This window comes from Lemur catta, chromosome 22, assembly GCF_020740605.2.
Source record: "Lemur catta isolate mLemCat1 chromosome 22, mLemCat1.pri, whole genome shotgun sequence".
Taxonomy (NCBI): domain Eukaryota; kingdom Metazoa; phylum Chordata; class Mammalia; order Primates; family Lemuridae; genus Lemur; species Lemur catta.
The window spans coordinates 5858330-5882013 of NC_059149.1; the positions used below are offsets into that span (position 1 = coordinate 5858330).

The 23684-nt window shown below is 56.0% G+C and overlaps 1 protein-coding gene across 7 annotated transcripts in view; it reads left to right on the forward strand.

The window, feature by feature from the left end:
* ANK1 (ankyrin 1) overlaps window positions 1-23684 on the forward strand; it is a 201285-nt gene that overhangs the window by 134125 nt on the left and 43476 nt on the right. For 6 of the 7 annotated variants that reach the window (XM_045535734.1, XM_045535735.1, XM_045535736.1 and 3 more), the window contains exons 3-18: window positions 1118-1216; window positions 5528-5626; window positions 6193-6291; window positions 7229-7414; window positions 8045-8143; window positions 8615-8713; window positions 8925-9023; window positions 11574-11771; window positions 13081-13179; window positions 13533-13631; window positions 14121-14219; window positions 15234-15431; window positions 15822-15920; window positions 16557-16655; window positions 20442-20639; window positions 22711-22809. In XM_045535734.1, the coding sequence (XP_045391690.1) occupies window positions 1118-1216; window positions 5528-5626; window positions 6193-6291; window positions 7229-7414; window positions 8045-8143; window positions 8615-8713; window positions 8925-9023; window positions 11574-11771; window positions 13081-13179; window positions 13533-13631; window positions 14121-14219; window positions 15234-15431; window positions 15822-15920; window positions 16557-16655; window positions 20442-20639; window positions 22711-22809 (1968 nt within the window). Of the gene's footprint in view, window positions 1-1117; window positions 1217-5527; window positions 5627-6192; window positions 6292-7228; window positions 7415-8044; window positions 8144-8614; window positions 8714-8924; window positions 9024-11394; window positions 11484-11573; window positions 11772-13080; window positions 13180-13532; window positions 13632-14120; window positions 14220-15233; window positions 15432-15821; window positions 15921-16556; window positions 16656-20441; window positions 20640-22710; window positions 22810-23684 lie in introns of those variants that run through there. The other variant, XM_045535740.1, reaches the window with a different exon arrangement.

A 23684-nucleotide genomic window follows, 5' to 3' on the forward strand; every position in this document is an offset into this window, starting at 1 on the left:
TGGAACCTTAATTGCTTAAACTTCAACAGGTTATGCTATCGTGGGCTGATGGACATGGAAAATGTGTTTTGTTTTCTTTTGTTTTTCCTAAAACTTAACTGTCAGATAGGTGTCTTTCACCACATTTGAAATGGCGGGATAGCATTTGAATATTGATTTTTCTTACTGTCGCCCAGGCTGGAGTGCAATGGTGCGATCATAGCTCACTGTGGCCTCCTACTCCTGGGCTCAAGTGATCCTCCTGCCTCGGCCTCCTGAGTAGCTGGACTACAGATATGCACCACCACACCTGGCTAATTAAAACAAAATTTTTTTTGTAGAGATCCTCATCAACTCTATGTTGCCCAGGCTGGTCTCAATCTCCTGGGCTCAAGTGATCCTCTCGCCTCAGCCTCCCAAAGTGCTGGGATTACAGGCGTAAGCCACCTCGCCCAGCCTTAATACTGTTTTTTTCTATTGGGGGAATCTTACAGCTGGGTAGTTGGTGGTATTCAGTTCCCACATGACCTTATTTCAAAATTTATCATCTCACTAATTATGTCCATCTCAGCAAATGTTTAGGATGTACTGGTATCACCTCTCTGCTTTTTCTGGTCTCTGCTGTGAAAGTTAAGCAGGGGGTTGAAGCTCTTCCTTTCAATTAAGTGGGAAGCCTAAAGCCCAGCCAAGACCTGAACTTGGAGGTCACCCATGGGTTTTATGAGCGCTTCCCACACGTAATTCACACGCAGGGGTGGCGGTTCTGTCCCCACGCTTTCTTTCTTACCCTGCGCTCCTGCGACCTGACACCCCCACACCAGGCACTGAGGGAGGCTGGGTGGTCCTGCGCTGCGCCCGCTCCTCCTTCCGGCGCCGCACACTCCTGGGCTGGGCAGGGGCCTCGGTGGGCACAGCTAGCCACGCCCCTCCCGCCCATCAGCCCGGCCCCTCCCCTCCCTCCTAACCACGCCCTCCCACCTACCGGCCACGCCCCTGCTGCCCACCGACCACGCCCTCCAGCCTACCGACCACGCCCCTGCCGCCTACCAGCCCGGCCCCTCCCTCCTAACCACGCCCTCCCGCCTACCGACCACGCCCTCGCCTACTAACCACGCCCCCGCCTCTCTGCTCCTTACAGAATGGCTTGAACGGCTTGCATCTGGCCTCTAAAGAAGGCCACGTGAAAATGGTGGTTGAACTTCTGCACAAAGAAATCATTCTAGAAACGACAACCAAGGTATGTCTCACAGGGGAGGGGGGAGCTTTTCATTGAAACTTCAGGTGTGCGGGTCCCTCCTGTGTTGCCCCAGACCCTGGCGCAGAAACCAGCCCTCCAGGAGAGACCCCCGCTCGTCTGGGCTTCTCCGCCCTTCCAAGCGCTTCCTAGTGCCCTGAGTCCCTGGCGCCGCCTGAAAACACGGGACCCTGTTTCCAGGATTCAGTGGGCCTTTACTTTATCTTCATCATGAGATCATAACTCTAAAAATATAACCCTTTTCCCGGTGGCTTCATGCTTTCTCAGGGTCCCCAAGTCTAATACGGGGGCCAGAGCCCTGGAAGCTCCACACTTGGGTGCCTGGAGTTGCAAATCCCGCAGACAGACTTCCTGCTCTGTGCCCGCAGACAAGTTACTCAGCCACAGCTAAGCCTTAGTGTCCTCATCTGTGAAATGGGGATTGTAGTACTTAGTCACAGGAGTGATACGAAACTAAGGGAGATGGTGTACACAAAGTGCCCAGCGTACAGAAAGGAACGAATACACACTCGTGACTATGTTGTTGTTGAGGGTTGTAGGAGACAGTCCACATCCCAGTGATTTCTCCTACTCCAGCAAGTCTTCCTTGTTCAGCCCCAAACGCATTTCCAGTCCCTACTCATGACCCTCTCATGAGAAGGCCTTTGGCGTGGGCAGGTGCGAGGCCCCACTGCAATACATTAATCCCCGTTGCAGTAGATGATACGCCTGTGACTTGTGTTCAGAAATCCCAGCATTGTGAAACTGATGTATCTGCAGATCGCAAAATAAGTTTTATTTCTTTCTTATATGCGTCTTATTTATCAAACAGGATGAAGCCAGCATTTAAAAACCAAACTAAACAAAAATCATCTCCATTTACTGACTCAAATACTGTTTCCTCCATTCTTGTTTTCTCTCCTCTCTCCTGTTACTTTCCCAGGTTTTCCTGCCAGAGCTTTTTCTCCCAGCCTCTTATTTTCCGTTTGTTATTTGTTAAACATGGTCTCACGCCCAGCCTCAGGTTCAGTTCCACGCAGTAAACATTTTGCTGCCTCTCAGGCTGAGAACACAGAAGAACAATATGTAGAGAGCAGATATAATTTATGGTTAGGAAGTGAACTACCAAAATATTATGAAGCAGAATCATTTCTGGAGGTAAAATTCTGTAATTTTCCTGTCATTTCCCAAATGTGAAGAAATCTAGATTCTGATCTGGAAATGACAACCAAGGCATGTCTCATGGGGAAGGGGGACCACGGGGAGTGGGGGTGCAATACACTGAGTTGCTCTTTGCGACTGTATATGGGGCATTTTCCCCTAACTCATGGCAAATACCGATTGTTTCCACCCTGCTGCTTCTGTGGATGAAGGGATGCAATTACTTTTCCCTGGATGCCCCGGCGTACCTGGCTGCAAGCACTGTGCCATCTGACCGGCTCTGCGTGCGCCAGAGCGGCTCCCCGCCCCCGCTGGCGTGCCCCCAAGAGCTGTGGAAACACGAGGCCTCAGCACTTTCACACTTTCCGAATTTCCTTCTTTGATTGTTATTTTGCAAGTGAACACTTGGTGTGTCTTTTTTATTTTTAGAAATTTTATAAGCCAACATGGTTTTGGAATGCCGCACAGAGAGAGGAAAAAAAAGGTGGAACTGAAACCGTGGGCTGAGGAAGAGTCATAACAGACTGGGGAATTGTGACGGGCCTCCCAAGCAGGAGAAAGACCAAAATAAAAAAGAGTAGCGAGCCAAAAACCAATATAGGTTCCTAAACGGTACTTAGAAATTTTAAGAGCATAAAATAAACGTGTAAAATGATCTCCCCCATCCTCCCCGCTCCACCCTGAGCCGAGCCCAGTGCTGGAGCAGAGGTTTCCCCTCCCTCGCAGAAAGCCTGGGCCTCGCCCGCCCGCCGCCTGCATTCGCTCAGCACCTGTTCAACCATCCTCCCTTCCGTGAGCTTCACCAGTTTCTGAAATGGGGAAATTACGTATTTGTGGATCAAAATGTAGCTAAGTAATTTTTGCTCCTTTATGCTGGGGGAGGGGCAGAGAAAACAGAGGCTCACAGCCTCTTTCCCTGGGACTCCCAGACCCGGGGCCAGGGGCCGCCTTATCGAGGCCAGCGATGCGTGTGTGCAGGTGGCAGGGCAAGGGGGGCCACTTCCCAGGGTCTCCCCACTGATCTTATTCCTCGACAGTACCACCCTCAGCCCAGGTGGCATGAACAGAGTTCCACGTCTGACCAGCTCCCCGCATCAGAGGGGGCCGTCCCCCTCTCGTGGGTGTAAGGAAAGCTCTGATACTGTTTGATTTCAGACAAGAAGGGTCAGATGGAAAGAAATATTTAATGTAAGCCTCTTGTGTTCGAGGGACCTGAGTCTCAGTGGCCCCTGACCTCCGTGGGCCAAGCCTGGCACACACATGCCCGGCGTGTGCACCACTGAATGTGAGTGGACTTGGTGTGCCTCGTCCTCCTCCGTGGGAGACAGGAGCACTCCCCTTGGAACTCTCAGTCCTGGTTTCTAGAGAAGCTTCTGGTGCCGACAGCCCTGCTCCACTTGGTACAGCAAGTGCCAGAGTCTCTAGATGTAGGCTCTTTGTACTTTTATGGACAGTTGTTAGTTAGCATCCATCCTTTCCTATCTGGCATTTATTCTCTGGTGGGTATTTGAGGAAGAATCCCTTTGTTCATCAAATGGAACTTTAGGGGAAATCCAAGGATGACTTCGAGAGGCAGCAGACAGGAGATGCCCGCCCGATGCAGGCTTTGATACATGAATGACCAGACGGAGCGCCAGCAACCAGAACAAAGACCTGAGCTGCTTGCGGCCACCAGTGCCCTGCGGGGCTGCCCCCCCACAGGGTCAGCAGTGCTGGGGGCAACTGCGGGGCTGGGGCCTCAGTCCCACCTCGTGAGGAAGCTTCCTTCCAGGTGACAGGTGGGCGCAGGGCTGGGTCTGAAGTCCCTGCTTGTCACGTCTTAAGTTTCCTGAAATGGACCAGTCAGTGTTTATGTAGTTAGTAAAAAACCACTTAGGGTTTGAACTATAAAAATGAGACGGTTCGAGATCTTGGCTCCCTAACTAGCGCAGTGACAGATGGGTCCAGTGAGGTGCCATTTCATTCCCTCGCCCTATTTGGTAGAAGTGTCTCATGGACCCTGGCCCCCTGGCCCCCTGAATGGGGTTGTCTGTGTGGGGCCCCAGGACCCCCAGGGGGGACTGGGAGGCCATCTGTGTCCTGGGAGCTGGTCCTGAGCCTCATCTATGAATTGTTGTTAAAATCCAGGATGAATCCAGACTGGAAAAGCTGACGTTAAACTCCCATCCTCAGAACTGCCTCGTTTCTTGGTCTCTTGCTGGTTCTTACCTTGTACAAAGTTGAAAACAGTCATGTGCCTCACTTCCTTCCAGTGCTTATCCATTCTGGCCTTCCTCTCCTCTCTCACTTGGTGAAACTCACTCCGTTGTATTTTACTTGCTAATATTCTGAATATTGTTTTTTTTTATATTTTCCTTGATTTTATTCTAATAGTTCCCCCTTTTTGTTTTCATTTTCTTTCTTCCTTTCCTTTCCTTTCCTTTCAGACAGAGTCTCGCTCTGTCACCTGGGGTAGAGCACAGTGGTGTCATCACAGCTCACTGCAGCCTCCAACTCCTGGGCTCAAGGGATCCTCCTGCCTCAGCCTCCCGAGTAGCTGGGACCACAGGCACACGTCACGACCGGCACTATTTCCATGTTTTTCTTTTCTACATACGTTATGGAATCCATCTTACCCTCTCCTTTTCCACATGATGCTCTGTTCACTCTCCTGCCTCTCTTCCCTCTGTCTGCTCGGGCCCACGGTCTGCTGTGTGCGTTGCCAGCATCAAGGGTGCTGAGCCTGAGGCCTGTGCCAGCCTCCTGCCCCCAGAGCGCCCAGGCCCGGCTGAGGGCTCGGCGCTGCCCCGCGGACTCACAGGTTGAAAAGAACGAGCGTGTCCTCAGCGACGCAAACTCGCTGTACCGCATGCAGCAGATCGCTGTTGAGAAGCGTGTGTGTGTGTGTGTGTGTGTGTGTGTGTGTGTGTGTGTGTGTGTGTCTGCTTTCAGCGTTATTCATTATGGAGAACAGGGAGAATTTTCCCCCTTGTACTTGGAGTGCTCTTTCAAGGTGTGTGTTGCATTAAGCACACACATGTGTCCTCTAGCTCTGATGGCCGAAAAGAAAGCCCACTGGGCCCCCCAACCAGCACCTGTTCACAGACTGCTCACGGTCACACACGCAGGCCCAGTGGGAAACCCCTCTGTTCCCCCGTCCCCTGTGTGTTGCAGAAAGGGAACACGGCTCTGCACATTGCCGCGCTGGCCGGGCAGGACGAGGTGGTCCGGGAGCTGGTCAACTATGGCGCCAACGTCAACGCCCAGTCGCAGGTAGTGGCGCTGTGCCCCTGGCCTGGCGGGCGTCGCCCTTCTTCCTCACTCGGCCCCTCTCTCCTGTTCCGTGGTGGATGCGTCGGCTGCCGCGTTAACACTCACACTGAGTAGTGGAGTCTAGATTTATGACAGTCTCCAAGGGGTGGCAAAGGCGTGTCTGTTACTGTTTTTTCACGGTCAGACCGCGCGTTCCAAGGATGGGGTGGGTGGGCGTGGACCCCACCTCTGTTCAGTGAACCGGCCAGATCGTGTGTTTAGTGATGGCTCGTGCAGAGACAGACACGGGGGCTCGGGGGAGTGGGGGTAGAGGCGGGTGTGCAGGGCAGAGGCCAGGCACAGACTCTGCCGACAGTTGTCCCCACCTTGTGGCTTGTGTAACATCCCACTATGCCAGTTCAAAGTGACAGTGAGCTGTCTTTGGTGGGGACCTAGATGGGGGTGTTGCCCCAGGGGTGGGAGAAAACAGGACGAAGGAGAGCTGTCCTCGAGTTCAGAGGACCTGTGCTCGTGTTAGCGTCTCTCCCCACCGTGCGCGGATTCTGACGCTGCTTCTCGCTTTGCAGAAGGGCTTTACCCCCCTGTACATGGCGGCGCAGGAGAACCACCTGGAAGTGGTGAAGTTTTTACTGGAGAATGGAGCTAACCAGAACGTAGCCACAGAAGTAAGTGTCTTGGGGAAACATCCTCACAGCCGGAAGTCTCTGGGTGTGGGACGTTTTGCCAGGCTGTACCTTCCTGGGACGTGGCTGGAGGGGCATGCAGTGCCTTGACCCCTGCGAAGTGTTGCTGACTGCTCCACGCCTCCGGCCGCTGCCGGGCTCTGCAAGGGAGAAAGAGACCAAGTCTTCGTCTCGAGCAGTACCCAGACGTGTGCTGAGAAGTGACGGCAGGCTTCAGGGTGGCATTCCCACTGTGCCCCAGCGTACGGCTGGACCGGGTGGGGTGGGCTGACCTGTGGCTTCCGTGGGAACCGGCCTTGGCCTTGATGGGTGAAGCTCTTGCCGGGAGCCCACTGTCCACCCCAGACGAGTCCTGTTGGCTGAGATCCTGAGTCCGGTCATTGGTGAAATGACAGAGCTAAGGCCTCTCTTGACTCAGGGTGTTCAGCAGTGACATGATTTTGTTATCACCTGCTTGCCCAGGTCACCAGGTTCTGTGCTCCTCAGTGCACAGCCGAGGGGGTTAATAATAGTAGATCACAGTTGAATCCTTGTGGCTGGCATGGATTCCAGCATCTGGGAGCTGTGCAGTGACGTTCTGCCATGTCCAAGGCACCGTCCTGGCACCAGCAGATGGGGTGGGAGGGGGGAGGCAGAGAATCAGCAGTGGGAAGTTTCCCAGCCCTCTGACAGGCAGGGACTGTGTTCTGAAGGAAAGTTAAGCGAGTGCTGAGGAACAGTGACTGTGGGCTCTGTGAGCGTGCGGGACAGGGAGTGGGGCCCAGGGGGGCTTCAGGGAGGAAGCACCTTCACGCTGGGCATGGGGGATAAAGGGGCTTGAAGAGCAGAACTCGGAGGAAGGTCCCTGAGGTGGGCCCCGTCTCGAGGACAGCACGTGGCGCGTGGAGTGCGAGCAAAGCCGCCTCTCCTCCCCCCCCAGGACGGCTTCACACCCCTCGCCGTGGCGTTGCAGCAGGGCCACGAGAACGTGGTGGCACACCTCATCAACTACGGGACGAAGGGCAAGGTGCGCCTCCCGGCCCTGCACATCGCGGCCCGCAATGACGACACCCGCACGGCCGCGGTGCTTCTGCAGAACGACCCCAACCCCGACGTGCTTTCCAAGGTGAGGGCAGCCCGGACCTCGGGGCCTGCAGGTCACAGGGGCACCTCCCTGCCCAGGAGTTTCCTGGGAGTGAGCCCAGCCTGTGCGCACAGAGCACCCGCTCCCAGAACGTCAAGGGCCGAGGTGGACAGCCCAGCCACAGTCCCCGGGGGACGTCAGGGAACATGTTCTGGGCGTGGCTCTTGTTGCTCGAAGCCTCCCAGAAAAGTGTGCAGGCCGGGCAGGACAGGCCTTGACAACGGCCTGAGGTCCGGAATGGAGCGATGGCCCTGGGCCTGCCAGGGGTCAGAGCGTGCCTTCGGCCGGCTGGGTCGCCAGGCCTGCCCGGAGGGGTCACTGCAACAAGCCCGAGAGGTAGGGCTGTGGCCCCTGTGACGATTCTGTTTGGGAATCAAGTGTGATCATTCACCGAGTGGCCCGTGGTCTGAGGTTTGTCCCCGTGAGCGCGCAGCGGGTGCGCTCCTGGTAGAGCTCCCCGCAGAGCGTCTCTTGACCCCTTGAGAGATGACACGCCTGTCCAAGTCTGCTTCGTGCAGCGGCCCCCTGACCCCCGTCCCAGCGTCCCGGCTGACTCAGGTGGGAATGGCGGTACATGGGGCCTGACAGTTTCTTCCCTCTGTTGTGCCCCAGACGGGATTCACCCCCCTGCACATCGCAGCTCACTACGAGAACCTCAACGTGGCCCAGCTGCTCCTCAACAGGGGAGCCAGCGTCAACTTCACGCCACAGGTGACCTCTCTGGCAGGTGCTCTCACTGTGCGGGGTCGGGGCCGGTGGAACCCAGGCGCTGCTGCCTCTCCCTTGGCACCGGGGGTTCATCGGGCGCACAGATGCCCGCGGGCCGGCCTGCCACGGTCTAGAAGGCTCCCTGCTGGCTGGCTCTGGTCACCCGCCCCTCAGTCCCCACCTTTTGTCTCGAGAAGACTCGAAAGCCCGTTGGCCCATTCTTGAGGTGGGACGCCTGGAGGGCGGGGGACGATTCCTGCAGTCCGAGGTGCTGCCCGTGGGAGGCATGGGCTTGGCTGGCCTTGTTGGCAGGTCTCACTGGCTTTCAAAATCTTTTGTAGGCCAGAAATGCCCTAACGGTGGGCATTGTGCTGCTTGTACTGTTGCCATTGCCGTGGAGGGGAGTGGGGTGCGCGGCGGCTGAATAAGGGCAGGATGCCGTGCCCTGACTGTGCCCTGCTTCCTCCCCTCCAGAACGGCATCACGCCCCTGCACATTGCCTCCCGCAGGGGCAACGTGATCATGGTGCGGCTCCTGCTGGACCGGGGAGCCCAGATAGAAACAAGGACCAAGGTGGGTGCCAGCGGCCAGGCCCGGGAGGGAGTTCCGCCCCGGGAGCCTCCCGGAGCAGCGCGCAGCCCAGCCGGGGTTGCTGTAAAACTGCTTAAGGAAACCCCAGCACTTCTGCAGCCAGGAAGGATGTTGCAGGCATGCTTCTCTCCAGACGGCCTCTGACAGCTGCCTTTTGGGCTTCTTCTTTTGTTTTTGACTCTGTCTTTTAAAGGACGAATTGACACCTCTCCACTGTGCAGCTCGGAACGGGCACGTGCGAATCTCAGAGATCCTCTTGGACCACGGGGCACCCATCCAAGCCAAAACCAAGGTGCGGTGTGTCTCCTTCCTGTGTGTGGCGTCTCAGGCAGGGCTCCAGGTCAGACAGACTGAGGATCAAATCCCATTTCTGCAAGATAGAGGTGCTAATACCACCCAGTGGGATAGTGCATGTGGCAGTCACCACAGGCCTGTCACATCGGAGGCACTCAGTATAGCTCTGGATCAGAGTCAGCAAACTTTTCACGTAAAGGTATTAAATACTTTTAGGCTTTGCAGGCCATGGTCTCTGTTGCAGTGATTCAGCCCTGCTGATATGTAGCAGAAAAGCAGCCGTAAGCAGCCGGAGGCAATATGCAAAGTAGGGGCTGTGTTCCAATAAAACTTTATTTACAAACACAGCGGGCAGGCCAGATTTGGCCCACAGGCTGCAGTTCTCCTACTGTTGCTCTAGATCAATCCCCATCTCTTTCATCGTAGCTCCAGAAAAGACAGCAACCGAGTGCTCCGAGGTCCTCAGGGGCTGGGCCAGAGTGAAGTTACGAAAACAAAACAGTTCTTCTCAGGTTCCATTAGAGACCAAAGCAAAGGCCCATCCCTTAGTTCTAGTGTGAGGGGCTAAAGCTGTCGGCCACACAGTGCTGCCTGTACCTTCTCCAGGCCCTCGGCCTGTGAGTTCTAGAAGGTGTGTTGAAGCAGAACAAGGTAGAATCCAGGCCTGTTCACAGCCACTCAGGAAGTTTCCATGGCCGATTTGCTGTGTAACTTCGGGCATGTCTCTCACCCTCTCTGTGCTTCAGTTTCCCATCCAGAGGGCTCCAGCCCTCTCTCCTAGGATTGTTGGTACGATCACATGAGATAAAGTCTTTGAAAGTACATGTAAAGGTAAAAAACCTCAGAGAAACAAAAGTAGAATTGCTACTACCAGTTATATTATTAGGTCAGGAAATTCTTAGCATTTTTCCACAGAAGGCCTGTATTTAAACTTATATAAACACTCATAAGTTATGCAGGTTATTTGAATAGGGCTAATTATGAAAACTCTTTACTGAGAATTTCCATGGTCCGACCTTTCTAAACTGCAGTAAGTGTAACTGTGTCCACTTGGGCTGCCATAGCCAAGAGCCAGGCACCGGCGCTCAAACCACAGAAATGTACCGAGTCACCGTTCGGAGGCCGAGCTGGCGTGTCTGGAGGGTTGGTCCTTCCGACGCTGTGAGAGAGAATCTGTTCCAAGGCCCCCCCCCCCCCCCCCCCCCGCTCCTGGCCTGAAATCACAAACGGCTTGTAGAAGCATCACCCCAATCTCTGCCTTCATCTTCAAGTGGCATTTTCCCTCCGTGTGCGTGTCTGTGTCCAAATTTCCCATTTCTAAGGATACCAGTCATTGGATTAGGACCCACGTTGGTGACCTCATTTTAGCTCATTACAGCTCCAAAGACCCTGTTTCCAAATAAGGTCACATCCTGAGTTCCTGGGGGTTGGGTCTTGAACGCGTGCATTTGGAGGGAGAAGCAATTCAGTTCCACCTGACTGTGCTCCTCCCGTGCTGAAAATCCTCTTTCTGAAAGTGGCAGTTCCAGGCCCTCAGCGCCAGCCTCCCGGACTTCAGCCCGGCCCTGTGCTCCCTTCCCGCGCACTTTGCTCTCCTGCTCAGTCCCTGCGTGGGGGTCCCCAAACTGCCCTGGGGGAGCTGCCTGCGAGTGGCACCCTCTGCTGGGGGACTCTTCCTGGTGGACTCATTCGCCTCCTGTCAGGTCCTAGCTCAGGGGCCACCTTCTCCAGGAAGCCGCCTCTCCCTCCCTCCTCGGGGGCTCATCATCTGCGCACAGTCCCGTCCTTTGCTCAACCCACGCCCCTCACAGCGCGGGGCAGCACGGCGTGTCTGTCCGAGCTTCCTCCGGCCGCGCCTGCTCCCTTCTCTTCCCCCAGAGCTCCGCCCAGGCCATCGCTGCACATTTGTTGACTTAACGTCTGAGCAAATGGATGAGTCTCCTCAGGTTTTCATGTTTTTAAAATAAACTGGTGTCAGGGAAACAGTGAGAATCCTTAACAGAATTTTTTTTTTAAACTCAGGTGCATTTGTTAGGGGCAAAGCACAGAGGATTTAGCTGCAAGGCCTACTTTATCATTCATTCGGTCAGCGTCACGTAGTTAAGGAGCACCATGAGTGTGACATGCTCGTACTGGGCACTGGGGCATTCCAGAAATGCCAGGCACAGTCGCCGATCCTAAGAAGCATGTCAGCTCAGAGAAAAGGTCCCGCCCTGAATAGCTGACTCGAGTGTGACTCAGCAGGTGTGAGAGTGGGGTCTGACGCAGGGTGTGGTGAGGAGAGCCCGCAGGAGTCGTGGGTGGTCGGGCGGCTTCTGAGGAGAGGTCGACCTGTTGGACGTGGCTTTGAGGGTTTGGCCAGGGGAAGGTGTTTGCGGTCAGAGACCAGCGGGAGCGTGGAGGCTGGTGTGAACCAAGCTCCCTCCCGAGCCGCGTGGACACATCATGCAGGGGAGAAGTAGGCAGTGACACGGGAATCATTGTCCTGAATCTCCGCGCTCTGTCCCCAGAAGGCTCTGTGATTGCTTGTGTTTTCCTCTTCACCCAGAACGGCCTGTCCCCAATCCACATGGCGGCTCAGGGAGACCACCTCGACTGTGTCCGACTCCTGCTGCAGTACGACGCAGAGATTGACGACATCACCCTGGACCACCTGACCCCACTCCATGTGGCTGCCCACTGCGGCCACCACAGGGTGGCCAAGGTCCTCTTGGATAAAGGAGCCAAACCCAACTCCAGAGCCCTGGTGAGTAGGAGGCCACTGGAGAAGGTGCCAGAGGGGCAGGGGCAGGACCAGGGCTGCGTGGCTGGGCCCAGGGCAGGGCAGCAGGGGCCTGGGGTGCCCCTGGGCCCAGGGCCTGAGCAGCAGGTTGTGACGGTGCACAGGCAGGCGGGGACCTGGTGTGCACCTGTCCTGCACCCCCACTGCTCCTCCAGCTTCTGGTGACCAGGCCGAAGTCAGGGCAGGGCTTGGGCCCAGGGCCCTGACTCGGGAAGCAGTGTCTGTGGCAGGTACGGGGGCTGAGGGGCACCTGGCGTTTTGACCTGCTTTGTGGGTAAGACGGCCTGAGCTGAGCATCCCTCGTCTGCAGAGGAGCTTACAGTTTCCATGGCGCTCGTGCAGCAAGCAGATTCCTGCTGTGGCCTCAGTCCCTCTCCCCGCTCACCCAGGCTAGGGGCCCCCAGGGCTGTCCAGGGATCTGGTGGGGCCGCAGGTTTGCACCGAGCACACCCGACACCACCGTCTCCCGGCTGCCCACTCCAGAGGAGCAGAAGAGAGGCTGCGGAGATGGCAGAGGATGGCTCATTCGTTCATTCGTTCAATCCCTCACTCACAAAAGCCTTCACCGAGCACTGCCCACGGGCCACTTGCTGTCCTAGGGCAGCTGGGGTTTCGCAGCCTCCGGCTTGTTGACACTGGGAGCCGATAATTGTGGTCCTGTGCCTTGTAGGCATTTAGCAGCATCTCTGGCCTCTCCACCCTAGGTGCTAATAGCTCTCCTCTCCTAATTGTGACAATCAAAAATGTCCCCAGAGATTGCCACATGTGTAGGGGGGTGCAAACCTTACCCCCCCACTGCCTCCCCTAGTTTGAGAGCCGCTGCCTGAAGGGAAGACAGCCCCGCCCCCCAGAGCCCCTCTGGTGTGCTGCAGAGCAGACAGCCCCTCCCTGGGACCGGCAGTGGTTTCAGGGCAGAGGGAACATGATTTGTGCACAGGAGTATTCTTCGTTGTGCATTTGCCCGTAAGGGAGCTTTAAACTGCAGGCTCTTGTAGTGCATCCAAAAATATGATTAAAATTTTTTTTGAAAGTTTATAAGCACCGCGTTTAAGAATATGTCTGGTGCATAAAGTGAGAGCCACCTGTCTCTTACGTGATTTGCGTTAATTGACATTACAAGATTAATCAGTTGACACCAATTCATTGATGAGTCTATGGGCACTTGCTGACGGGCTGGGCAGAGGCTGCTTTTTAGAGCAGCGAGGGGGTCTTCCGGACGCTCCTGGGCAGTGTGTAAGCACCTGCCTGTCTCCCCTCCTCTGTGCGGCTGCAGAACGGCTTCACGCCCTTACACATCGCCTGCAAGAAGAACCACATCCGGGTCATGGAGCTGCTGCTGAAGACGGGGGCCTCCATGGATGCGGTCACTGAGGTAGGAGACCCCGCAGGCCAGTCGGAGGGCTCCCCCCCACCCCCGCCGGCTCCAGGCTGCCGGCTGTGTGTGCGCGCTGCGCTACTGGAAGGGATGAACCAGGAGTGACTAAGACGAGGGGACATGTGTCCAGTCTCAGGGAGCTTCCAGGATCAGACTCAAGATTTGCAAGTTGTAAAATAGGCAGAACTTGTGCCGTGGGGGTTTGTCTTTTTCTCCAGCCCTTTCCTTGGAAGCAAACGTACCTCATTTCACTCCCTTTTCCTGGAAACCATTCGTGAAAGCGCTAGCTGCCGGCCGGCGCTCTCTTCCCTGGGGGAGCGGGGATCTCACTCTGCCCCTCTCTGTTCCAGTCTGGGCTGACGCCGCTCCACGTGGCCGCCTTCATGGGGCACCTGCCCATCGTGAAGAACCTCCTGCAGCGGGGGGTGTCGCCCAACGTCTCCAACGTGGTAAGTTAGCTCTGGGGCAGCGCCAGCGCTGCTGCTCTGGGCCAGGAGCGCAGAGGGAGCTTTGCTGGGGCTGCAAGGCCTCCGCTCTGGGGACGGGGGGAGTCCTCAGAAGACGGATGGCTACAGACGTGGGAAAAATGCCCCTCTGAATGACGCTTTCCCCACCAAGCATGTCACATCTGTAAATCTTGGGGGCTTTCTTTTGGATGATAATTTTGGAATGTCTGTAAGTGTTAACTGGGAATACATTTACATTTTTGAATATTCATTAGCTCTGGGTTTACTTTTATGCATACCTAGAATACACATGCGTTCACGCACACACGCACACACATGCACGCTCTCGCACACATGCCAGGTTAAAGAGCTACTTGCTAGGACAGCTCCACCTCTTGGACAAAAACCCACCAAGCCACTGCAGGTTGGCATGTTGGAGCTCTGTGCAAAGCCAGCGTGTATTAACTGTTCTGCAATGTTTTCCTTTTACAGAAAGTGGAGACCCCACTACACATGGCAGCCAGAGCAGGGCACACGGAAGTGGCCAGATATTTACTCCAGAACAAAGCCAAAGTCAACGCCAAGGCCAAGGTGAGTTCTGGAGGTGGGAAGGGAAGGGTCCTGCATCTGTCCCAGTTTGAGGCCAGGCTGCAGTGCTTGTGGCCCAAGAACCACTTGTCATTCTCGTGGAGGTCGCACTGGACGCCCAGATTCTGTGTTGGGGGTGGGGGTGGGGGAGCAGGTTTGAGAAGACACGATACTTCTGTGTCAGAGCTACATTTCTTTAAAAGAATGAAAGCCCAAGGAGTGTGGCTGGCTGCAGTGTGCATCAGGCCACTGGTGACAGTTGTGGTGTAAGAAGGAGGCAACTTTTTAAAGAAGGTGTTGCCAGTGGAAACCAGCCAGGAACCACTTGATCTAAAATCGCAGGATTCCCCCTTGTTGTAAACGCATTTTGCATTTTGATTGGCTGAGCGGACAGTGGAATGGCTGTAGAGCTGGCCAGCTGAGGCAGGGGCTCCCTTGGCGTTAGGACTGTGGGTAGTGTCTGGGCCACGTGACCGGTGCCTGCAGCAGGGCCCTGCGGCACAGAGACGTTGCCCATGGCGCTGTCAGCACCAGCCAGAAACAGGAAGGCAGGGTCGTTGGAAACGTCACCTTTCCTGGCCAGTAGTTAGACTCTCACCTGGTGTATAGAAAATCAGAATAGAAAGAAAATCAAATAGAAAAGATAAGCGTAGCCACTGAGAAAGGACTCGGGAGACGTGTCCGTGACCGCAGTGTGTGGAGTGCCCTTATGCATCAAACGTCGTGGAAGTCTGCACGTTATGTGCTAGATCCCACCCTAACCCAAGGAGGCAGATGATATTATTCCCAGTTCACCGAGGGGAAGGCTGAGCCTTTGGACAGTTGAGTAGAAATAACAACTAACTTGCAAGGTCGCTGTAAGGATGGAATAAGGTAAAACATACTGGTTTCTGTGACTCAGAGGCTTGGTTCAGATCCCAGCTCTTCATCTTAGCTGTGTGATCTTGAGAAAGTCACTTAACCTCTCTGGGCCTCCCCTTCCACGTTTCCTGTTCTTTGTTTTCCCTTTGGGTGCAGGATGACCAGACCCCACTTCACTGTGCAGCTCGCATTGGCCACGCGGACATGGTGACGCTCCTGCTGGAGAACGGCGCCAACCCGAACCTGGCCACCACTGCCGGGCACACGCCCCTGCACGTCACAGCCCGTGAGGGCCACGTGGAAACGGCCTTGGCCCTTCTGGAAAAGGAGGCATCCCAGGCCTGCATGACCAAGGTACAGCCTTCCTGCTGCTCTGAAGAAGCGGCAGGTTAGTCCCGCTGGGCCCGGGGCTCCGAGGGGCATCCCGCCCGACCCCTGCCTGCCTCGGTGGCCCTGTGAGCGGCTGGGAGGTCGGCTCCCAGGGCTGGCCGCCGTCTGCCAGCCTGACGTGTCTTCGTCCTTCCCCAGACAGGGCGGTGAACCGTGGTGTCCCGCCCTCCCTCTCCCCGGGGCAGGGCCAGAGGCGAGGGCCGAGGAAGCCTGCGCTTCCTGAGGACTTGGGCCTCGTGGACGGCTCAGCCGTGGCCGGAGGGCCTCACCTCCATGCCCGCGAAGGTGGCAGTCTGCCGTGCCGTGGAGGACAGCCTGGCGCCCACGGTCCTAACGGCCTGTGTTTCTCCTCAGAAAGGATTTACCCCCCTCCACGTGGCAGCCAAGTACGGGAAGGTGCGGGTGGCGGAGCTGCTGCTGGAGCGGGACGCCCACCCGAACGCCGCCGGGAAGGTGCGCTGGGACCTGCCTTGGGCCAGAGGAGACAGCAAGGGGGAAGGGTGGCCACTGAGGGAGAGTGGCCTTTGGAGAGATGAGCCTTCTGTCACAGCCTTGTCCTCCTCACAGGAATGAGGAGACGGCCCTGGGTCCTGTGGTTACATGCTGTAGTGACACCAAGTCAGGACTGGCTTTGCAAGGATTCATGACTAGATTTTACCTGTGTGAAACAAGGGCTCTGGGCCGGGCGTAGTGGCCCACGCCTATAATCCCAGCACTGTGGGAGGCTGAGGTGGGAGGATCGCTTGAGCCCAGGAGTTTGAGACCAGCCTGGGCAACATAGCAAGATCCCATCTCTATAAAAAAAGTTTTTTTAATTAGCCGAGTATAGTGGTGGTGCCTGTAGTCCCAGCTACTCGGGAGGCTGAGGCAGGAGGATTGCTTGAGCCCAGGAGTTGCAGGCTGTAGTGAGCTGTGATGATGCCACCATACTCCAGCCTGGGCTACAGAGCAATACCCTGTCTTAAAAAATATATAAATAAATAAATAAGTGCTTTGGGTCCAAAAATGAGTCCTGCATCTAAAGGGATCCCTAGTAGAGACTGCTCTGGAGTGAAGGCCGCTCCCTTTGTCTCTTCTGTCTCCCTGCAGAACGGCTTGACGCCCCTGCACGTGGCCGTTCACCACAACAACCTGGACATTGTCAGGCTGCTGCTTCCCCGGGGCGGCTCCCCGCACAGCCCGGCCTGGGTAAGGCCCTGCCCGACAGGCCCTCCCGCCTGCGCGGCCCCGTCCTTCAGGGAGGGTGTCTGGAACACAGCACAGGGGTTTGTGTTTTGTTGTTACCTTGACCTCTGCAATCTCACCTCACTTTCACGAATGTCACCTGCAGTACAGCTCTGCTGTCGGGCCGGCGTGGGATGGCTGTGGGTGACACACAGGTCACGCGCAGAGGTGGAATTCATTTTACAACAAGTGTGGTCCCCACGCAGCTGCGAGCCGGCTGTTTTGTAGACTGGCTGGCAAAGGTCATCACGGACGAGACTGTCCGCGCAGTGGGGAGCCTTGTTCCCGGACGTTCCGGCTGGGCGGGCTGCGTGGTCCAGCCCAGAAGCCCTGTCTGTAGCCTGCTCCCCCGTGGCTCAGATGCGGGGGGCACACTGACCACACGTTGAGAATATTCAGGGCTGGGGGTGAGCTTCTGGGCCCTGGGAGCAAGGAGCCCCTTTTGAATGGAAGTGATCACCCCCAAACTGAGTTCTCCCTGAGATCAGGCTTTTCTTATAAGGAGGCACACCTACACTCGCCACACGCTGGACAGACGTCCAGGTGCCAGCCTCACGCCAGCCTCTGAAATGAGCTGCTGAGGGCAGCAGGTTCCGTGAGCCTCTGGGGAACCAGAGTGACGGGAACAGGGTGGGCAGCGGGAAGACGACGCTGGGGGCATTGGTGGTACAAGGACAGAGCCTGACCCTGAAGGATCGTTCTGGGAACAGGCTGCCCCCGCCCCCATGGGAAGGTGAGGGCCACGTGGGGCTTGTGTCTGCAAGGGGGTGCGCTGTGCGGCTGGTGGCCCAAGTGGCAGGGGAGGGGAAGGAGGAGGGACAGGAGGGCTGGAGGTGCAGAGGACAGGTGGGGGCAGCCAGGCTGTGGCAAGCACTTAGCGGGTAATTTATCGGGGAGCAAGGCCTGGTCGCAGTCATGGCGGGAGTCCAATTGCTGCAGAGAAGGGAGCCAGGTGGGTCGTCCCGATTCCAGCCGACACCTGCTGGCTTGGGGCAGCCCCCAGGCTGGGAGGCTCGCTGTGTTTCCCCTGGCGCGGATGCTCACCTCCGTCCTGCACCTGCGTCCTGCAGCTCCGCCCTCCTGGGGACGCAGCACCGCCCAGACCCCCCTGCTGCTGCTGTAGGGAGCCCACGTCACTGTCACCGTGCAGCAGGAGCATGCAGCCCTGCCGAGCTGCCGGCTTACTCCTGCCTCTAAAAATAAAAAGCTGGACTCCCTTCCTCCTCCTCACTCTCCTCCTTATATAAAAGGAACCAGAGCCAGGTTCATGATATTTAAAGAGAGCTAAATCCAAGCACAGACCCTGTACAGATGGGCTTTGTTTCCATGGCAAAAATAGTTTCCAAGTAGTCTGGCAATTTTGTAGAATTTCACATGCAAATCTCTCTGCACCCAAACCAAACCCTCCCTTTCTAATTTTGATGCTAATGTTGTGTTAACATTTAGGCCAGCTCTCTCCTGCCTGCATTCCTTTGGATGATCTCATTTCCTTGGGAGAGAGGAGCCTTTTAAGGGCACACATCCCTCCCTGACCTCCCCTGACCCTCCAGCCCAGCAGGAGGCCATTCCTGGTTTTTTTTTAAGTCCTAGTTTGGGGGAACCCCAGAGGGGCAGTCCATGATCCGAGCCCATGAGGTGGCTCTTGCGTCCCGGTTTTAGCCAGGGGCTACCTGGCAGCCTGTGCCAGCTCCAGGGCGGGCTTGCCTTTGCCAGGACAGGGTGCTCCCCTGCCGCGGTGGGCACCCACGGCTGCCCAAGTGGCCTGGGGGTCCCGATGATGCATCCACGAATCTACTTCGGATTGCTCAAGGGACTGCCCGTGTGTGGGAAGAAGTCCTGGTCGTCGTGCTTTCCTGTGGCGAACGCCTGCCTGGGCCAGGCGGCCGCTGGGTGGGGGCTCGGCCTCGTCCCGCTTCTCCCCGACAGCAGCGCCTGGGCGTAGACATTCCGCGACACCCACCTTACAGGTGACGGGCTCCACACCGCAGGCTTCATCCGTGGAGTCACATCTCCTTTCTTCGCCCTCTTGATACAGTACAAAAATCATTTTGTTTCACTGATTTTACTATTACCAAAATGTCAATCTTGTTACATGAACACAACCTGCAAGGCGCAATTTAATGTGCACTCCTAACGTAATCAAATTAAAAAAGAGAAATACTAGAAAGAATTATATAATTCGTCGGCGAGATGCTTTTTTGATTTAATTTAATTATTTGGGTAAATCACAACTTTTCATTTCGCCCATGAAGGCCACTTTACAGCCTGGCCTCCGCATCCTTTTCCCTGTCCCCTGGGGCTCTTCCCTGGCCGGCCATCCTGGCAGAATCAGAGACCTCAGTTTCCACACCAAGACGGTGGCTGGCACGGGGGGACTCAGTCCTCGGGGACGGCTGGAGGGCGACTCCCACGCCCTGGGACAGACACACAGGTCCCATCTGCCGTGGCCTGGGCGGGCATGTGTCCTGCAGCCGCGAGTCCTGCAGTCTGGCAGCCCCTCAGCCCTGCGCCCCGGGCCTTGCTGCTCAAAGTGTCGTCCCCGGACCAGCAGCACCAGTTGCGCCCAGGAGCTGCGTAGACTCGCAGGATCTCGGGCCCTCCCAGACCTTTGATCAGAATCTCCGTGTATACCAGTCCCAAGTGCTTTGTGTGCGCATCAGAGTTTGACAAGCGTTGTTCTAGCCAAAATGACCTGGCTGTGGAGTCAGAGGTCAGAGTTGGGTTATCTGTTCCACTTACTATGTGACATATGATAACCTCTCAGAGAACTGGCTTCTTTATCTACAAAATGGGACAATAATAAAAATGCCTGCTTTACTCGCCTTCCGTGGTGGTGGTGAAGCTCAGAAAAGACGACTGAGGTGAAAGTGGTTTCTAACCGTGGTGACCACAGGCGCCCCCCATGTGCGGCGGGCCAGCGAGTGCCACAAGCCACGCCTCGCCCTGCCTCCTCCGTCGGGAGAGTCTTGCTGTCGAAATAATAACGGTAAAAATACAAAGTCAGCTGAACGAACAGCGCACAGTGGCGCAGTTTGGTGTACTTGGGGCCGAGCTCTTTGGAGCCGGTGGAACGCAGGTGTGTGCCCTCTCACCGCAGTTTCGGAAAACACCCTCACGTGTGTTACCGTGTTCGATCCACCCAACAACTTCGAAAAACAAACGCAGTGGCTGTTCTTATCCACTTAGAACAACCGAAGGACGTCTAGGTCGCTGGACGTTTGCTCTGGATCACACGGATAGTTAAGAGCAGGAGGAAGCCTGGCTCCCACGTCCACAAGTCCCTTGCCCAGCACATGTCCCCAGTGCCACGTGCCTGGTGCCAGCAGGCCCAGAGGGCGGTGTTTGTTTAGCTGCACAGGGAGAGAAAGAGCTGCTGTTGCGGGGCTTGTGGCCCTCCCTGCTGGAGGGAGGAAGCGAGAACCTGGGTCTCTCACTTCCCTGGCCTTGCAGTGGTGCTGTGGCTGCCCGATGACTCCTAGCTTCTCCTGGTGACAGCGTTTCCTGCCAGCAGTTTGTCAGCACGATCACGGGAAATAGATGGTGGAAAAGGGGCAGACATTTGCTGGCTACAGGAGCCTGACGCGCTGTCTCCAAATCAAATGGGTTTTGTTTGTTTGTTTGCTTGAATTGCTCTTGGGGTGATACCAGCCCAGCCCTGTCCAGCTGGCTGAGAACCAGGCCCAGCCCTCCCTCCTGCGCCGGTATTGTCAACTCAGCGTTCCTATAACCAGGCGGCTTCTTCCGTTTCAGAATGGCTACACCCCTCTGCACATCGCTGCCAAGCAGAACCAGCTGGAGGTGGCCCGCAGTCTGCTGCAGTACGGGGCGTCTGCGAACGCCGAGTCCGTGCAGGGCGTGACTCCCCTTCACCTGGCCGCACAGGAGGGTCACGCAGAGATGGTGGCTTTGCTCCTCTCCAAACAAGCCAACGGCAACCTGGGGAACAAGGTGGGCACGGCGCCTTGGGGTGTGCCCTTAGTTGCAGCAGCGCACCAGTGGCTTCTCACTGGGCCTGGTGTCTGCATAGGCAGCCCCTGCTGTGTGCCGGGGTTCCGCCGTGGGGGGCGGCGTGTCATCCTCACAACGGCCCCAAGTTTGACCTTAGTTTCCCGAGTGAATACTCAGGGTCAGAAGGTCACGTGCTCCCAAGGTTGCGGGACTCGGAGCCTGTCTGATGCCAAAGCCCTTGCTGATTCTACTACGCTGTGCCGTCATCTCTCTAAATGTCATCGACTGTAGGATCCGCAGAAACTTCCCCGTAACATCCATAGCACCTCTCCCAGATATAGGCCAGCGTCTACGTTCAGGAGTCTATTAACTAATTTGGTACTAAATTTTCATTTTCTAGGGGGGAAGGTGTTTTTAAAATACCTGTGCATTAGAAGTTCTGAATCCAGGGGCAATAGGTGTGTGCATGCAAAGCCTTCTACAGCCGGACAGGGCATTTGGGGAGGAAGGGCACATGCGTGTTTTCTGGGTGAGGTGTTCATAGTGTTTCTTAGCTGCTCAAAGGAATGCATGACCCAAGAAATACTAAGTTCTTTTTTTAATAACAATCTTATTGAAATATAATTGACATAAAATTTACCCATTTGAACTGTACCAGTCAGTGGTTTTTAGCATATTCGCAGAACTGGGCAGCCATCGCCACTACCTACCTTCAGGACATCTCCGTCACCCCAGCAGGAGACCCCACACCCATTAACAGCCACTGGCCGTGCCCCCAAACCCCCAGTCTGTGGAAACCACGAATCTACTTTGTGTCTCAGTGCATTTGCCTATTCTGGACATTGCGTGTAAATGGAATCATGCAACATGAAGAACCGCTTCTTTAGATGGTCAAGTCACGTGACACAGGCCCCAGCAAGGCGACTGTACAGCAGGACTGTTACTGCGTGGTGTCTGGGTTCTTCGTTGTTTCATTCAAGCGAGGAGACAGTAGTGATGACGGTGACTGTCCCGTTCACACACCACCCTCACCAGGAGGTCATTGGTGCCATCCCAAGAATTGGGCAGAGAGCCCAAGCAAGGAGCCTTCGGGTGACACAGTGACCACTCCATTGTGGGCCATTCTCCCTGGAGCCAGCCCTGACCGCCGTGGCAAGCAGGAATGGCCGGCTTGCTCACTACAGCCAGCAGGGTCACTGCTCAGAGCCTCTGGTCAGCTCGGGGACGTGCAAAAGGCAGGGGGTCCCTGTGGGGTCCCTGTAGAGGGGACACTGCCTGTGAGCGTGAAGGAGTCGGAGCGCTGTTGTCCCAGTTAGCACAGGGTACTGAGGCAAGGGACAGGGGAGAGAGTACTCTTGACATTTTTGTGTGAGTGCCCACAGACCGGACAGCATCTCTGATGCGTTCACCCTCATGAGAAAGCTGTTTATCACCGGAACACGGTGTGTTCCCTCCCCGCGGGATCCTCCACCTTCTGCGGTGCAGCACTGGCTGCGATGTGATAATGTGCTGCATTTACATGGCACCGTGTGCTTCCTCAGGTGGTCCCCCTGTTGACCTTGTGACAGATCAGTGATAATCTCTGTTGTCTACATTAGGAAACCACAACTCTGAAATTTACCGTGGAAATAAGGGGTTCCCTATAATGGGAAGGTACTATAAAGTTCACCCATGTCAGAGGTCAGCAAACTATGGCCTGTAGGCCAAATCCGGCCCACCACTTGTTTGTGTAAATAAAGTTTTATTGGAACACAGCCAAGCCCATTCCCTTATGTGTTGGCCATGGCCACTTTGTTACCACAACTGGCAGAGTTGGGTAGTTACTACAGAGACACGGTCTAAAATATCAGTGATCTGGCCAGTAACAGAAAAAGTTGCCAACCCCTGATCTAGTCTGACCACCTTGTTTTTAGATAAGGATACTGAGGCCTAGAACAGGAAGAGGTTTGCCCAGGATCACATAGCTGTCGGTGGCAGCAGAGCCAGGTTGAGCTCCCAGACCTCAGGGCGCTGTCATTGTGGTCAGAAGTCTGTACGTGCTAGAACGTGATGAACATCTTCTTCTTTGCAGAGTGGACTCACTCCCCTCCACCTGGTAGCACAAGAAGGCCACGCTCCAGTGGCAGGCGTGCTGATCCAACACGGTGTTGCAGTGGATGCCACCACTCGGGTAAGGCAGGCACCCCGTGCCTCGGGCCTCGTGGGCTCCCCCTGCCGACCCCCTAGTGCTTTGACAGGCCTGCCCGGCAGGTGCCCCCACACTTCAGATCCAGCTCTTCCTTAGACCTTTGAAGCCCCGAGCACCCGGGGGGCCGTTCTCTGCCACTTTCTAGGGCTGGCAGTGGGTTTGAAGACACCAGTCCTAATTATCTCACTTTCCAGGTGGGAATTTTAAAAAGTTTGCTCGACCTTTGAGCCTCTGTAGTGAGAAAACAAAATGTCAGGCTTCCCTGGATGCACTCCGAAGTTTAGCCCCTTTTTTTGCAGAATTTGGTTAAATTCCGCTGAGCTTTCTGGTCTGTGTGCAAGGAGCTGTGTGAGTGGGACCTGCCCTCGAGGCGTCTGCAGCTCAGCCTGGCGTGACTGCCAGAGGCAGGAGGGGCCTGAGCACCTGGGGGAGGCTGTTTGCAGTGGGCGGGAAGAGGGGGCGTCTTCGCCTCTTTCCACATAAGGCAACTGGATTAAAAGGAAGGGACAGAGTGGCACTCCAGCCCCGCCCCTCCAGAGTACCACGGCAACTCCGGGCAGCAGTGTTGTGCTGAAGTCATCCCAAGAAAGGTCTAGAAACTGCTTTATCCCCAACTGCCTGCAGCATCCACAGGAATCTGCTAGAACCCAAGAATGTTCTGGGTCTTTGAGGCTTCTCTTGCTCACCCAGGTTTGTCTTCGGGTCCCGCCCCGAGGGACCTGCACTGTGGGCCGGCACTGCCTCGAGGGCCACAGACCTCCCGTTACACAAAGGTCCAGCCTGCCAGTCTGCACGCCCAGCGTCTTGAACCCGCGCCCTGCGGGCTGGGCGTGTCACACTCGGCAGGACAGAGTCCT